The sequence below is a fragment of the Doryrhamphus excisus genome, chromosome 6 (assembly GCF_030265055.1).
Source record: "Doryrhamphus excisus isolate RoL2022-K1 chromosome 6, RoL_Dexc_1.0, whole genome shotgun sequence".
NCBI classification, from domain to species: Eukaryota; Metazoa; Chordata; class Actinopteri; order Syngnathiformes; family Syngnathidae; genus Doryrhamphus; species Doryrhamphus excisus.
The window spans coordinates 13,592,040-13,606,176 of NC_080471.1; the positions used below are offsets into that span (position 1 = coordinate 13,592,040).

Consider the following 14,137-nt stretch of genomic DNA (forward strand, 5'->3'; position numbering starts at 1 on the left):
TAAGCAGAAAAATACCTCAAACATGCAACCAGCATATGCCAAGAAATGCCTTTCAAATGTGATCACAAAAAACAATCCCATTTTTTCTAAATTGTGCATAGAAAGTTTCTAACAGTCATTCCAAGAGAACTAGTACATTACATTTTTTTTCCTGTGCCTTCTGTATCCGGAAACACAATGTTTAAGGTTTCTGGGGACCATCTTTGTTTGTATAGTAGGCTTTTTGAAATATTAAACACATCCATTCCTTGTTGACGCTGCCATAAAAGCCAAAACAAAACTGCATTAACAAATGATTACAGACATGCAAAACCTATGATGATAACTGTGACTGGCAGCCATCTTGAAAAAATGGCAGCCATCTTGAAATTTTGAGTAGACGCCTAGTCATTGGCTTATGGAGAAGATGTCAAATCACCAAGGGAAGTGTTTTCGTGAAAAAAAAAAATGACTATTTTATGAGAGAAGGGCTGGGTGATGTATTAAAATTTCAATATTTCTTTTAATCACGATATTGAAAACAAATATATCATTCATATCAATGTACACTGGATTTGTGAGGTTGCCCCGCCCCCCTCAGTGCAAAATCTGCCGCCAATTCAAACCCTCCAAGATATATTTTCTCAAATGCAACGGGCGACAAATAAATACTTTTTCTGGCAAGAGTTTTCTGGCATTTGGAAACTAAAGAACTTATAGTGCATCTATTAATGGGCTCTCAAACATAAATGTTTCTTAATCTTAACTAAGTGCTTAACAAACTAAAACTTAAGCTTATTTGTAGTCTTAAATGTAACTCTTTATTTTTGTCTCTCAATGATACTGTTCCAAAGTAAAATATTTCAGTTGCTGCTGACATTTAAAAATGTCCTCTTAAATATTTCATATTTTGTTCTTTTGGTATTAGCTGAGGATGTGAGCATAGCTAAAGGTTTCTTATAAAGACGACTGTCACCAATTTGTGTTTTATTTATGACTTGCAACATTTTAATGTTGCTGTCACTGCTTTATTTATCAAGCAGACCTAGTGGGTCAGATCTAAAGGGTGAAATATTTTTTCACCCCTGTGTTCGTGGCACCATCATAAGGCCGGACACACTGTGTGTTCACTAAACAACGACACACAAATAGTGTTATGAGGACAAGACTATTAGTGACAACAAGAGAGCTAAATTTGTAGCTATCCCTGTGGGACAAAAACGAGCTCCGAACTAACTGCATTGCCTGTTTTAAAACAAAATGTCACTTTGGTCAAAAGTCACATTTGGGGTCCTAAGATTGATAATGCTCCCTAGTATGTCACAGTCAGGCAAAGAAACAAAGATCGATCAGAGCATCGACAGTAATGCATACGTACTAGCTTGATGTTGCTTTTAAGAGCCTTTTCTGTCAAAGCCAGCCCATCAGTGTCCTCTAGGGGGCGTTCAATCATCAGTGTTGCTACACACACACACACAAACACACACTCACCAAAGCACTTGCTCAGATTGGTCTGTTTGTCGATGAACACTTTGGCAGACACGACGTTCCCAAAGGGCATGAACATCTGCAGAAGGTCCTGGTCCCCAAACTCCTGGGGCAGGTGATAGATGAAGAGGTTGGCGCCCTCTGGCCCTACTCCATTTGGTAAAAGAAATTCCAGAATCTCAAGTTAGTTACACAAGACTGTTGTGTGGCAATGCAAATACAGGGAGAACTTGTGGGTATACTCACCTTCCTTCTGGCTGCCGGCAATGGTCTGCTGCAGGAGAGATTGGCCATAGAGGGAGGGCAGGGCCGAGGCCGTGTACTGCTGCATCCCTGAGTAGGCCTGGGTCAGAGCATCCATGGAACTGGCTGCTGAGCCGTTAGCCATTGAGGCTCCCAGGCCTCCATTCATGGCCCCCATTCCTGCACACAAATGAATACTTTAGGTTTTAATTCCAGGCCCTTGACAACTGACTTGCAACTGACAATGCTATGAGGGACAATCTCACCAGCGACGCTGCTGGTGAGCGCATTAAGGTTATTGAGGCCAACAGAGGCCCCGGTGAGACCCTGCAGAGTGCCCAGAGATGCCAACGTGTTCATGGCGGCACCGGCACTGGACCCTGCTGTGGAACCGGCTGCTGTGGGACAAAACGGGACATATGGAATGAGCGTGGGGGTGATGCCTCCGAAAGCACTCAAAAATTAGGTTAGCTACATATTGCAGCTATTGAATATTTTAGTAAACGGGCATTCATTCATTCATTTTCTACAGCTTATCCACACGAGGGTCGCGGGTGTGCTGGAGCCTATCCCAGCTGTCTACACCCTAAACTGGTCGCCAGCCAATCACAGGGCACATATAGACAAACAACCATTCACACTCACATTCATACCTATGGACAATGTGGAGTCACCAATTAACCTAGCATGTTATTGGAATGTGGGAGGAAACCGGAGTCCTCGGAGAAAACCCACGCATGCACGGGGAGAGCATGCAAACTCCACACAGAGATGGCCGAGGGTGGAATTGAACTCGGGTCTCATAGCTGTGAGGCCCGCACGCTAACCAATCATCTACCGTGCAGCCGTAAATCGAGCATTCTACCCAATATTCCTTTGACTCCAGATTGTCCATAGGTATGAATGTGAGTGTGAATGGTTGTTTGTCTATATGTGCCCTGTGATTGGCTGGCGACCAGTCCAGGGTGTACCCCGCCTCTCGCCCAAAGACAGCTGGGATAGGCTCCAGCAGGCCGGTGACCCTCGTGAGGATAAGAGGTAGAAAATGAATGAATGAATGGAAGTTTAATACTAATACTCAGAACATTCATTTGAATGGCTGATTGAAAAGATGAGCGATGTTTGGTGCATATTGTGCTTGAAAGAAATAGGAATATTTTAATAATATCAATCTTTCGCCCAGCCCGAGTTATATCAGAAATTACCTGGACCGGCCAGAGCTCCCAGTGCGCTGCTGCTGGCTGTCAGACCGCTGGTGGAGGTCGGGCTGGCAGAACTCTGGGCTGCGGCGGCTGCAGCCGCCAGTGTGGCCAGGTTCTGCAGCTGAAGTGGATTCACTCCTAGAACATACACAACTCATTTGAGCAAAATCTACACACTGTTTCACCTCCTTTTGGTATACAGTAATCACTCCTATGTGGGTTCCAGACTCGACTGTAATGAGTGAATTTCCGTCATGTAGAATTCCTTATTTATACATGTAATATTTTCGTAGAGCATAGAAAACCGGTTTACAACCTTCTAATTCATAAATCATATTACCCAATATAGTAGACATATGAGTCAATTTAAAAATGGCAGACAACTGTTGGAGGGGGTTCAGAGTTGACTTTCATCTTTGGGTTCTTGGTTACATGTTTTATTAGGGATTATTGTGCCTGTTGAGAGATAATTCAAATCTGCAAAAAAAAAAAAAAATTCAAGTCTGGTGATTGTGTGTGACACCTGTGTAGAATATTACGTCAACAGGCTTTTTGAAATCCTAATATTTGTATTTGAGTTCATTTAGCCATTTTTATGCTGGTTAATGCTTCATTTTAAGCAAAACATACATACCATTTGCTTCAATGTGCATATGTTTTGACTAACAGGTAATCATCAACCAAGAAACAGCATGATTTATTAATACATGTATTTTTTGAAGCTGTGCAATTCAAAACGCAAAAGTGACGAGACTCTTTGTTCAGACATGCTTCACGGATTACACTGAGGAACATGACGTTGACACATAAGTCAACAATTTTCACAAGTTGACACATAGTTGTCATTTAAAGTGTTGACTTCCTGCGTACAACTGTCACCAGTTTCTCACAGGGATGGTAAAGTATAGAGAATGTCTAGGGATAGATTGACAGCTTTTGCAGTGATAAGTTCATTTAAATAAGAATTAATAAAATAAATCATTTTTTTTCAAGTAGAGAGATTAAAGATGATTGCAATTCATTGCAGTGAACTGCAGCATTAAAAACAAGCTTTCACAGAAACACACTGGAACCTTGAAACAATTTCCACCCCCTTATCTGAATGTCATGTGATGAGCCGCAGAGAACCCGCGTGGGCGTAGATAGGACAATGCATCACAAGGCTGGTTCCTGAAATTCTGTATCTATCTCAATGAAAACTTATCTCAACAGGAAGGTGAACTCACCTCCTAGCCTCTGCATACTATTGAAACTGCTCTGGTTGCTTGTTGAGGCGGCCTGCTGCAACAGCTGTGGAGAACACAATGTTGGTTTTAATAACTATGGCACAAGCAGCAGACGGATAGCTCAACTGTTCATTTTATGCCCATGTTAAGAGTTCGCTAGATGAGGATGAAAGGTATCTCATAGAGGTTATGCAATAGCACCAGGCACTGAATTTAAGGTCAATTTTCAATTTTTGAGACATTATGTTTATTCCGATAATCCAATGTGCTAAGCATTTTACTCTGAAAATCTAGAGTGAATTGATTTATGAGAGAGCACCCTAGAGCTGCAACAATTAATCAATGGTTAATACATTTCCCAATCAATCAACTATATTGGTAACTGGCTAATTTTTTTATTTAAATGTACATATCTTCTGAATTCAGCCTGTGAAATGTGAATATTTGTACATTTCCTTCTTCATCCAAGGAGGCAGAACTATTATCTTTTTGTTTTAGCCAAAATGAGATATTCACACACATCAGCTTTTACTTTGGAAAACCTTTGTAAGTGTTTGCTTCAAATGAATTTTGTTCATCTATGGCCTAACCAATTACTCTATTATTTTAAACAACAAGCCTAAGAAAATGACTATGATTGTATTTGATGTACATTTATTGTTTTACTGACACTGCGATTGCCTGGTGACCAGTCCAGGGCGTACCCAGCCTCTCGCCCAAAGTCAGCTGGGATAGGCTCCAGCATAACCCCGCATCCCTAATGAGGATAAGCGGCATAGAAAACGGATGGCTGATGGATGGATGTCTGACAAACATTTAGACTTAATATTCTTTAACATTATTTTAACAGAACATGCAACTTGACATACTAGTGTTTGTGCAATTATTTGCTCAGCTCAAATGTTCCATTTCTGAATAGAGGCAAAAAAGTGTTTTTTAAAAATCTGATTGAAATCCACTGAAAAATGATCAACAATAATCAGTTATTAAAATAATCGTTGGTCACAGCGCTAGCTTAAGCACTTTCCCTCCTGCAAATAGCGCCATCAAACCGCTTTCTATTTAATTTTTTCTTATTTATTAATTCTTATTTACTATTTAAAGCGGAGAAAAGTGGAAGTGCGGTATCAACCACTTATTGTGAGTGCAACTTCGTGTGGACACAATTTCGTCCTTGAAAGATTATTGTGCAAGACACTACTCAACAATAATAATTGGGGGGAGGAACCGTCACATTAACATTAGGACAAACCTAAAATGCAAGCGTGTATATGCACAATCAAAAGTATCACTATTTAGATTTCAGAATGGACTTTAGAGCATGAAAGAGCTGGTATCAAAGTATCAATATTTCAATATCGAACAGCCAATTACTACCGCGTCCTCCTTAACGCGTTAGTGGCAATTTCAAAGATATTGTGCAATGGGAGCTGTGTAGGAGATTAAGAAAAAAAAGACAACTTTCTGTTGTGTCTGTTCCATGGTGCGTGTGGGTGGAAGGAGTAGTGAGACAATTACAAGAACTGCTTTGCTAACACCTTTTAAAAACAATTTGCGGATGAGAATAACTTTTGCCTGCATTGTTAAGTACCTTTGAAGTCTCAATACACGTCTGGCAATGACGTATAGGTCGGATATATGCGACCTGATGGTTCACACTGCAGTTACATCACATACATATCAGATTTATATCCACATACGAATGAGGCCTGAGTGGCATTTGAAAAAAATCTGAATTGTCTGCTTATCTAGCACTGGCCTGAACCCCCATATTATTATTGAAAGATTTGTACATAGATTGCACATTGGTTGGAATAAATTTAGTACAGCAATGTGGATTTACTTACTGAAACTCAGACTGACTGCAAGACAGGCTAGAAGATGAGTGATAGTTCCATGTTTACCTAATAATTCACTTCGAGGACACTTTCCGGGCGGCAACCCAGTTCAAACAAACACAGCCATGAACGCACACAAAGAAAGTAATATATTCTCAAAAATAACATTCGCTGATATTGTGTTGTGATGAGTATATGATGTTTCACTGGCAGCTCTATGCACACTGCACAGAGCTTTGATTATACAACTCCTCTTGGTCGGACACTCTTGATGATAAATTGTGCCACGTCCACCTCTTCCAGGGAGGTGTACAGGACTTGAGTGCATATAGGTGCACTTTCTTTGGTCTAATGAACTGGACTTCAAGTGTGAATCGTGCCCAAGCTTAGCTACCCTGTGTTAGTGCACCCAAAGTTAACAACAGTCTGCAGAAACTATAACTGTTGCCTGAGATCACATGTGGATTGACACTTACAGCCAGGTACTGAGGGGTGAGGGTGCCCAACCCAGCCAGGTTCCCCCAGGTGGAGGCGCTGTTGAGCTGCTGAATCTGTTGCACAAGTTGCTGCTGCAGGCGACGTTGCTCCTTATCCCGCTGTGTGTCGGCAAACTTCACCACGAGAGGTGAGGAGCAGCCCTGCAGCAATAGCAATATTTGAACCGTTTCAGAAGCAAACAAACAAGGCTGATCAATTGAGAGGAATTTGCAAAAAGAAGAGGGGAGGGGGTCAAGGGGGTGTAATTATCTATGCCTCAAGGCTGTTTTCAAGGCTGCTGCATTCGTATGAAAGCTAACACACAGAGGACATGTGCCATGCATAGCTGAGCCAGGCCACATTCCAGAGAGGGCACGGGACGATGCAGCAGACAGTGAAGCTTTTTAGGATCTGAATGGACTCCACAGATGACACATGGCAGACAGCGATTACAAAAAAAAAACAAAACAAAAACAGGCATATGTCAGCAGACGTCAACAGGGAGAGTGCATTACAATACACAGTCTCACAAACAGACAGGCACATACTGCTTGGACAAACGCATGAGGACAAACGGCATGCGGTGCAAAGTATTTTGAGAGTCGAGAGAGCTAGACAGGGACCACAGTGGACAGGGAGAATGGCTTCTGCACCAGCTGCACCTCCTGCTGCTGCTGCTGCTGAGGAGGCCGCGATTTTGAGGGGGGGCTAATTTTAAAGTTGTAGGAGGAGTCTGTTTGCTGGGGCCGATGATTGAACTCGCTCTGTTGCTTCACTGGGGAAGCGTCCGATTTACTCGTTTTAATTATTGCAGGTCCACTTCAAGACTTTTGGCAATGCAAGGACAAGGAAATGGAGGCCGCTTTAAACTTGCAATGGTATGGACTAAAGCTAGACGATCAAATATACCAGGAGCTATAAATAGCAGAACTTGTCTCAAAACATTTTTTCATCTGGCTCACAGTTTAGCTTTGGATGTGCAGGGCCACTTTGTGACCTATTTTCGGATATGACTACGTAATCTAATAACTTTCTAGATCTGTCTGCACTCTGATGAACGGATGCATCTGCTTAGACTTGTTCTTCTTTCCAACACATGGGCGCAGCAGAGAGTATGTGAGGGGGTGGGAGGGTAGGGTTGGAGAAATAGGTGCTGAGGGATACAGTACCTCCATAGTCTGAGAGTGATGCATGGTTTTGATTGCATTCTGTGCCATTGACCTGGTAGCAAATGTGACAAACGCACAGCCTGTAGGAGGAGGAGGAGGAGGAGGGGGGAACAATGGGGGAAGGAGGGGAAGAGTGGGGTAGGGAGGGACAAGAAAAAAACAAAAACAAGACAAAAAAAAGGTTTGGACAACTCGTTATGAACCCCCCAAAAAACACATTACAGTAACAGAGAATGCACACAGAACCACCCTGACTGGTTAGCACATAGAGAAAGAAAGACAACATAACAGTAACACGGGTCACATGAGCACAGTGACTTGACAGATTCAAACTGCCACCCCAGAGAGGCTGGACTGTGTGGTCATGGTGAAAACACTGATTATATATATAGATATATATACATATACACACACATAATGCACACAGATACACACCCATTTATGACTATCATAAGAGCTGCAAACATAAAAAAAAAGGGGGGAAGGTTTTAGGGTCCGGTTTAATGGCTTATAAAAACGTGGGATTGGTGTCTGCTCTATCGACACACAAGCTCCGGCTCTCCGGCGAGATTTAATGCGTCAGAGAGCCTGTACGTGACATGACGACAGGCTAATTCCAGCCTTTAAGTGTGCGATGGAGGCGTTACAAGAGGAGCCGAGGCGCCTGCCAGCTGAGCCCGCGAACGCAGGCAGCCAGCAGTTGCCAAGGCGACGGGGGCCCATTGTCCCGGGCAGCGAGTGGCGCAGCGGCCGCCCTTCATAATGCTGCGTGGGGGCCGAGTGCCACAGTAATGTGAGGGGGCAAGGCTACGAGTGGGTTGAAAAGCGCTTGATTCGGGTAGGGGGCGGAGAGAGGTCTGAGATGATGACAAAAAGGGGAGGGGCTTGTGTAAATTCGGGACGTGGCTTCGTTGAGGGTGGCGATCTGGGCAGCCGGAGGAGAGGACACCTACCTCTGCTCTGACCGTCCGGTCCCCGCAGGATTCGGCACTCTTCGATTTGCCCGAAAGACGAGAACATCATCCTGACCTCGTTCTCGCCGTATTTCTTTGAAACCATACCGATGAAGAGTTTTCTGTCTTCTACCGCTGCGGAGAAAGGGAAAAAAATATTATGGTGCGATAAAAAAAAAATCTCACACCTCTTTTCATTTTTTTTCCTCCCTCTTCTCTTGTTCACACCGCCGCCGCCTTGTCACACTGCCACATTCTCTGCCTCCAACTACTCAGCGCCAGAACAAATCTGTACAACTTGCAGCTTTGTTCCTCTGTGTCTGCTTTTCCACGCTGAGCATGATGTTGTATCATCCATTTTTGTGCCTCCCTCCTCCCCCCATTCCCGGGTCCTGTACCTGCGCTTCATTCTCCCTCGGTGCCCTTTTAAAGCCTTTAATCCTCCTAACCCTCGATTGTGTATGGAAATTATCTAGCACTGCCATTACCTGAACTGGAAAACCTCGGCCATTTTTTAAAAGCTGCAACCCAAAAACCCACTTACCACTCGTTTTCTCACTGTCAGCGGGTTTCATCTGGATAGGATGATGCATCTGTGGAAGGGAAAAAAAGGGGGGAATTTTATTTAATTGGTCCGAGTGAAAGCAGTCACAGTTATCCGTGAACCGTGTAGGCGCCCGGGCTCGTTATCTCGCATCTCTCTCTCTCTTCACACTCCTCCGAGCATCTCTCTGTGCCTCTTGCTGCCTCCCTCGCTGTGCCGACACCCTCCCTTCCCCTGCCGCCACATTTAGGAGTGATTCGGTTAATAGCAGAGGATCAAGTTCTCCACTATATAAATTTCACTTCTCAGTGGCTGTTCGTCTTCACCGATATTTAAATTCCACATGGCTGGAGACGTACAGTAAGATATTGTGAGAGCTTTTTAGAGTGGTATATGACATAGAAAAACTACATGAGCATAACCTTTAGGAACAGACCACAAGTAGGGATGTAACGATTCATGGATTAAGCAGATTTTTTCAATACAGTACAGTGGCGTTCCAAGCTCTCATATGGAACACATTTAGCGAGGGACAGGAAGCATAAACACACGCGATACACTCATACAGCTACTCAGTAACCGAATACAGTGCAGCCCAGCCTCGGTCTTACAATAGTGCCAAAAAGAAGCCAGAGCTCGGAAATCCTGTTCCTTTGTTAAATTCTTTTGTTTGGGAATACTTGGTCTTCCAAATAAAATACATAAGCCCAAAGCAATGAGCCATGCTGCACTTTAGCCAGTGCGAAACCTTTCTTTACTAAAAGTGAAATAATGAGTAAGATTGTGTAAACCAGGGGTCTCAAACACGCGGACACTACACTTAGGTCGCTAGCCCTCTAGTTTACGAGTTAGCATGCGTCTCAAGACCCTGCAGTTGCGCAATATGTTGTAAATAAAAAGAGTATAAATGTGACTATAGTTGTGTTTTGTCATGTCTACAGGGCTCTAATAATGCTTTGTTAATTTTAATCTGAAAAAAATAATTTGTCTACCCACCAACTATATATGGTTTCTTAATTTTTAATTATTTGCCGTTTTATTATTATTATATTTATTTATTACTGATTGATTAATTTTTTTTATTCTTGATCTTATTTTGTGTAGAAAAATAAAAATGAAGATATTTGAGAACAGTGGAATGTTTTATCACACCTTTTCTTGCAGAAAATCAGAACCAAAGCAAAGTTTATTCATTTTTCCGTTTTTAATAAATGCATTTTTTTTTTTTTTTTTTTTTAAACCTGATGCAGCCCAGCCTCGCCCAGACCCTAGCTCCAGTGGCCCCCAGGTAAATTGAGTTTGAGACCCCTGGTGTAAACTGATACGGTTACGCTTTCCTAAAAAGAAATGTAAACTATTGTTTCAAATTAAAATTAATTAAAGCAATTCATGCAAAAAAAATATTTTTCTCCAACTGTACCGAAAATTAACTGAACCGTGATCTTAAAAAAGGAATACCAAATCGTCATTATGTCATATTGTTACAGTCCTATCTGGGACAGTGTGTGTGTGTCAAAATTCTTGTACCCCGCACTACGGATGCTTGTGTGCAAGATCATCAGTTTTACTGCATTATTAACAAGAAATCTTGACATTATGATACATCTTAGTGTGCAAACACTGTGTATTAAAAAAAATAGCAAGAGTGTGCAGAGTCCGAGCTGTACAACATCTAGTCTCTGAACATTGCACTCTTCATAAAAGTGAGTGGGCTGCAGAACGACCACTGAAGGAGCTGCCATTTCTTTGCCACCACTTAAATGATTTTTTTTTCTAAACGTCTGTCCTCGCACAACTTCATCACAGTCACTTTTAGCCAATTTTTACCTGCCATGTGGCACCAAAGAATAAATAACACCCACGAGAGGCACAAGCAGATTGTACTGCTCGTGAAAAAGTGGAGGGTTTGTTTTTGACAAGCACTAAAGAGAAGCAGACAGATGGCCCGCTCGGTATGGCTACTGGCTAGCATCACTGACCAAGGATGGAGAGAAACCTGGAACAGGCTTACAAAGCCTTGGTTTTTTCTATTTTTTTTCCCTTTCCTCCATACGGTCATGCCGTCCAAACTCAGTCACCTGCAACCGGTGCCAGTGATGCTGTTACGCCATACTTTTTTTGAAATGTCTGCCTGACTGATCACACCCTCCCGGTGCGGAGAGCCAGTTCATTTTTCAGCCGCCTTCAATATTTACATGCACGCCTCAATGGCAGTACCTCTTTTTCCAGTAGACTAAGATATTGATTGAATTGACGAGCGTTGTCGTTTTGTATAGATTAAGTCACTGCCAGAGTGGTCTGTTGGTTAGGAGAATAAAGGGGATATTTATTGAGTTTAAAAGGTCTGTGATCTGGTTTCATGAATCAGCTTTTGAGTACAGCAGACGTTACAGCTGGAGACAAAAAATGGAAATAAAAAATGTGCATCAATGATTCAGGAGGACATGCATGAATAATTTGTTTCACTTGGAGGTAAACTGGTGCTCACTGTGCCTGAACAAACAAACCTCCTTTGCCAAGACAATTTCAGTCCATACCTTTACAATTTTGCAGACCGGGTTTTTTTTTTGTTTTGTTTTACTGAGGCCAGGCACTCATTTGGGAAAGTTGAGAGCAGTATACATGGAGGTGGCTATATAAAATCACTACATTGGGTGTGAAAAATCTGTGCTTACTCACCCCACTTAAGGTCTTTATGTTGTGTAGGGCATTCTGGGCATCCAGTGCAGCCTTTCTTGTATAAAAAGTTACAAAACAGCATCCTGCAGATGGAGAGAGAACAAAGGAGGGGAGAAGCAGAAGTGAACGAGCAGCACACAGAAACCTACAACAAAAAAGCTAAAAAAAAAAAAAATGGGGGGGGGGGGTGGTGGGTTGGGGAATAAAAGCATTTTCATATCAGGTTAAGAACATGTGACAGGGTATTCTTGGGGTGAGCGCAGACATTTTCAAAAACCCATATTTTTTTCTCTCCCGTGTTGGAAAAAAAAAATCTCTAAACAGCACCAGCGCCCTTTAAAAAAAAAAGTCCCTTTCCTCATAAAAACACATTCACTCGTCTTCATGCAGAGCTGCCAACATTTGGTGTTCAAATCCAATTCAGTACGTTCCTATAATTTGTTCAGCCTGACGTTGGCACAGCTGCTGATGGTGCCAACTGCCGAGCTAGCTAGAAATTGATGCTGTATGCTTGCTAGCTGTGTTGTGCACTCTAAGGAGACACAGGGAATGTAGCTTTTGGTTGTCTTCAAAACCGCTTAGATCGCAAACTTAAGGACAACCTATTGTGCTTTTTCCACTTTTCTGAGCTATAAATGTTGTAAGAATGTTGTATTCTTATGTGGAATTATGCCAAATTTTCAGATAATGAAGTTTGTACATTTGGTAGTGAACCATGAAGGAAGTTTGGGATTGCTCTGAATGCTCGGTTTCATAGACTTTTTTTTTCTAAAACTCACTCTCTGTGATGTCACAAGGAGCTGGTTTTCTATATGGACAATGTGCTCTAGACTAGACACACTCTAGGACTGCCCTCCCCACAGCTCTCTTTTGCTCCGTTTACAGTTCTATGGCTCCCGGGAAACCTTTATACGAGGCAAGCTGAGACTGAAGTGGTTGGAGTTGGTGATTCCCAGCAAGAGAATTATCTGTCAACGGCGTTTCACACGGGACTGCTTTGTAAACACGAATGTGAAATATCCACCAAACTTTTGCTGAAGCCAGTAATTAATGTTGGACATACCATGTCTTCAATCAGTAAACGCGAACCTACGTTACTATTCTTGAGTTCATACTAGGGATGATCAAGTACATATGTGTATCTGTATCTATTCACTCATCTAAATTATCTGTACCTGTAATACTCTGAGTGGGTGGGGCATAAACCGGAAGTGAGTGTTGAGTGGGTGGGGCTTAAAAATGTACATTATTTGAAGTCTAAAATTGACACGGATTGATCAGAAGTTGCTCTTTGTATTGTTGATTATTCAGCTATATGTGTACTATGTATGTGATCCTTGACACTTTATTCTTTATTTTTAATGACTTGAAGTTGGTGATTCATGCAAACACGGAAATAATCTGTCAGCCTTATTGACTGTATTTTTCTCAAAAGCATTGCGTTCAGAACTACAAGCAGTTTTCCAACTGACAAGCAGACGGAAAGAAAAAAAAACCACCATCAGTGACTGATGCACGACCGTGCCTGATGTCCTGTGAAATGCAATGTACGTTATAAAATAAGTTTAAGATTTGCAGTAGTTGTAGCTAGTGGGTAACAAAATTCTTATATCATAGGTAGCACAGCTGTGATAGCTTTTGAACTCCGCCATGAGTGAGTGATGCTGGGAACAGTGGAGTGCAGGGAGGATTGTAAGAATTGTCGCACTCCTAGTTCCAATCGTGCCTTGCCGCACCTCTATATTACATGTTTTATCATTCACAGTCGCAATAGCCAACAGACTGACAAGACTTCTGGCTGCTCTCCACTTGCGTGACATCTTTTCTCTAAACAAGAATGTTTAAAGAGATCTCGTGACAGACCGACTTCACACAATTTTACTCCATTTATAAGTGAATTGGGTGAGGCAAGTGTGAACGCCGACCGCACCAACACACCAAAACACTGGATATGCCACCAAATTTGAGCAAAGCTAGGCGATGCTTAGCAACTCCCAACAGAAAGCCTCGTCAAAATCCCAAAACAAATATATGCCCACAAATGTAAATACAGATGTTAAACATACTCTTTCTGACAAAGGGGTTGCGTGTTGTTCTGTGAAGTTGTCATGTTGTTTTGGACTGTTTTTTTACTACTACAAGTGTGAATACACCCTCAAAAGTTAAGGGTTTTTTTGCTCTTATTTTCTCATACACAATCAAAAGCCAGTGTTTTTCAAAATCATCATCCTGACCATAGTTAATAATCATTGAGGGGAGTGGGGGGGGGGGGGGGGTTACATGGCTGTCAGAGGAGACCCACATGTCAAGACTGTCGGTACTGTCGATTCAAACTCTAA

General features: G+C 42.2%; 1 protein-coding gene across 8 annotated transcripts in view; it reads right to left on the bottom strand.

Annotated features, from left to right (window-relative positions):
- The window catches only part of LOC131131618 (CUGBP Elav-like family member 2), a 36,938-nt gene that overhangs the window by 4,761 nt on the left and 18,040 nt on the right, over positions 1-14,137 (bottom strand). For 4 of the 8 annotated variants that reach the window (XR_009130219.1, XM_058076467.1, XM_058076472.1 and 1 more), the window contains exons 3-12: positions 11,799-11,881; positions 9,120-9,168; positions 8,576-8,710; positions 7,623-7,702; positions 6,453-6,614; positions 4,139-4,202; positions 2,916-3,050; positions 1,977-2,108; positions 1,714-1,890; positions 1,471-1,617 (exon numbers count right to left, since the gene is read on the bottom strand). Coding sequence is in view for 7 of the 8 variants with exons in the window: in XM_058076467.1 (XP_057932450.1) it covers positions 1,471-1,617; positions 1,714-1,890; positions 1,977-2,108; positions 2,916-3,050; positions 4,139-4,202; positions 6,453-6,614; positions 7,623-7,702; positions 8,576-8,710; positions 9,120-9,168; positions 11,799-11,881 (1,164 nt within the window). In the remaining variant the exon portion in view is untranslated. The remainder of the gene's footprint in view (positions 1-1,470; positions 1,618-1,713; positions 1,891-1,976; positions 2,109-2,915; positions 3,051-4,138; positions 4,203-6,452; positions 6,615-7,622; positions 7,703-8,575; positions 8,711-9,119; positions 9,169-11,798; positions 11,882-14,137) is intronic. The other 4 variants (XM_058076468.1, XM_058076473.1, XM_058076470.1 and 1 more) reach the window with 3 other exon arrangements.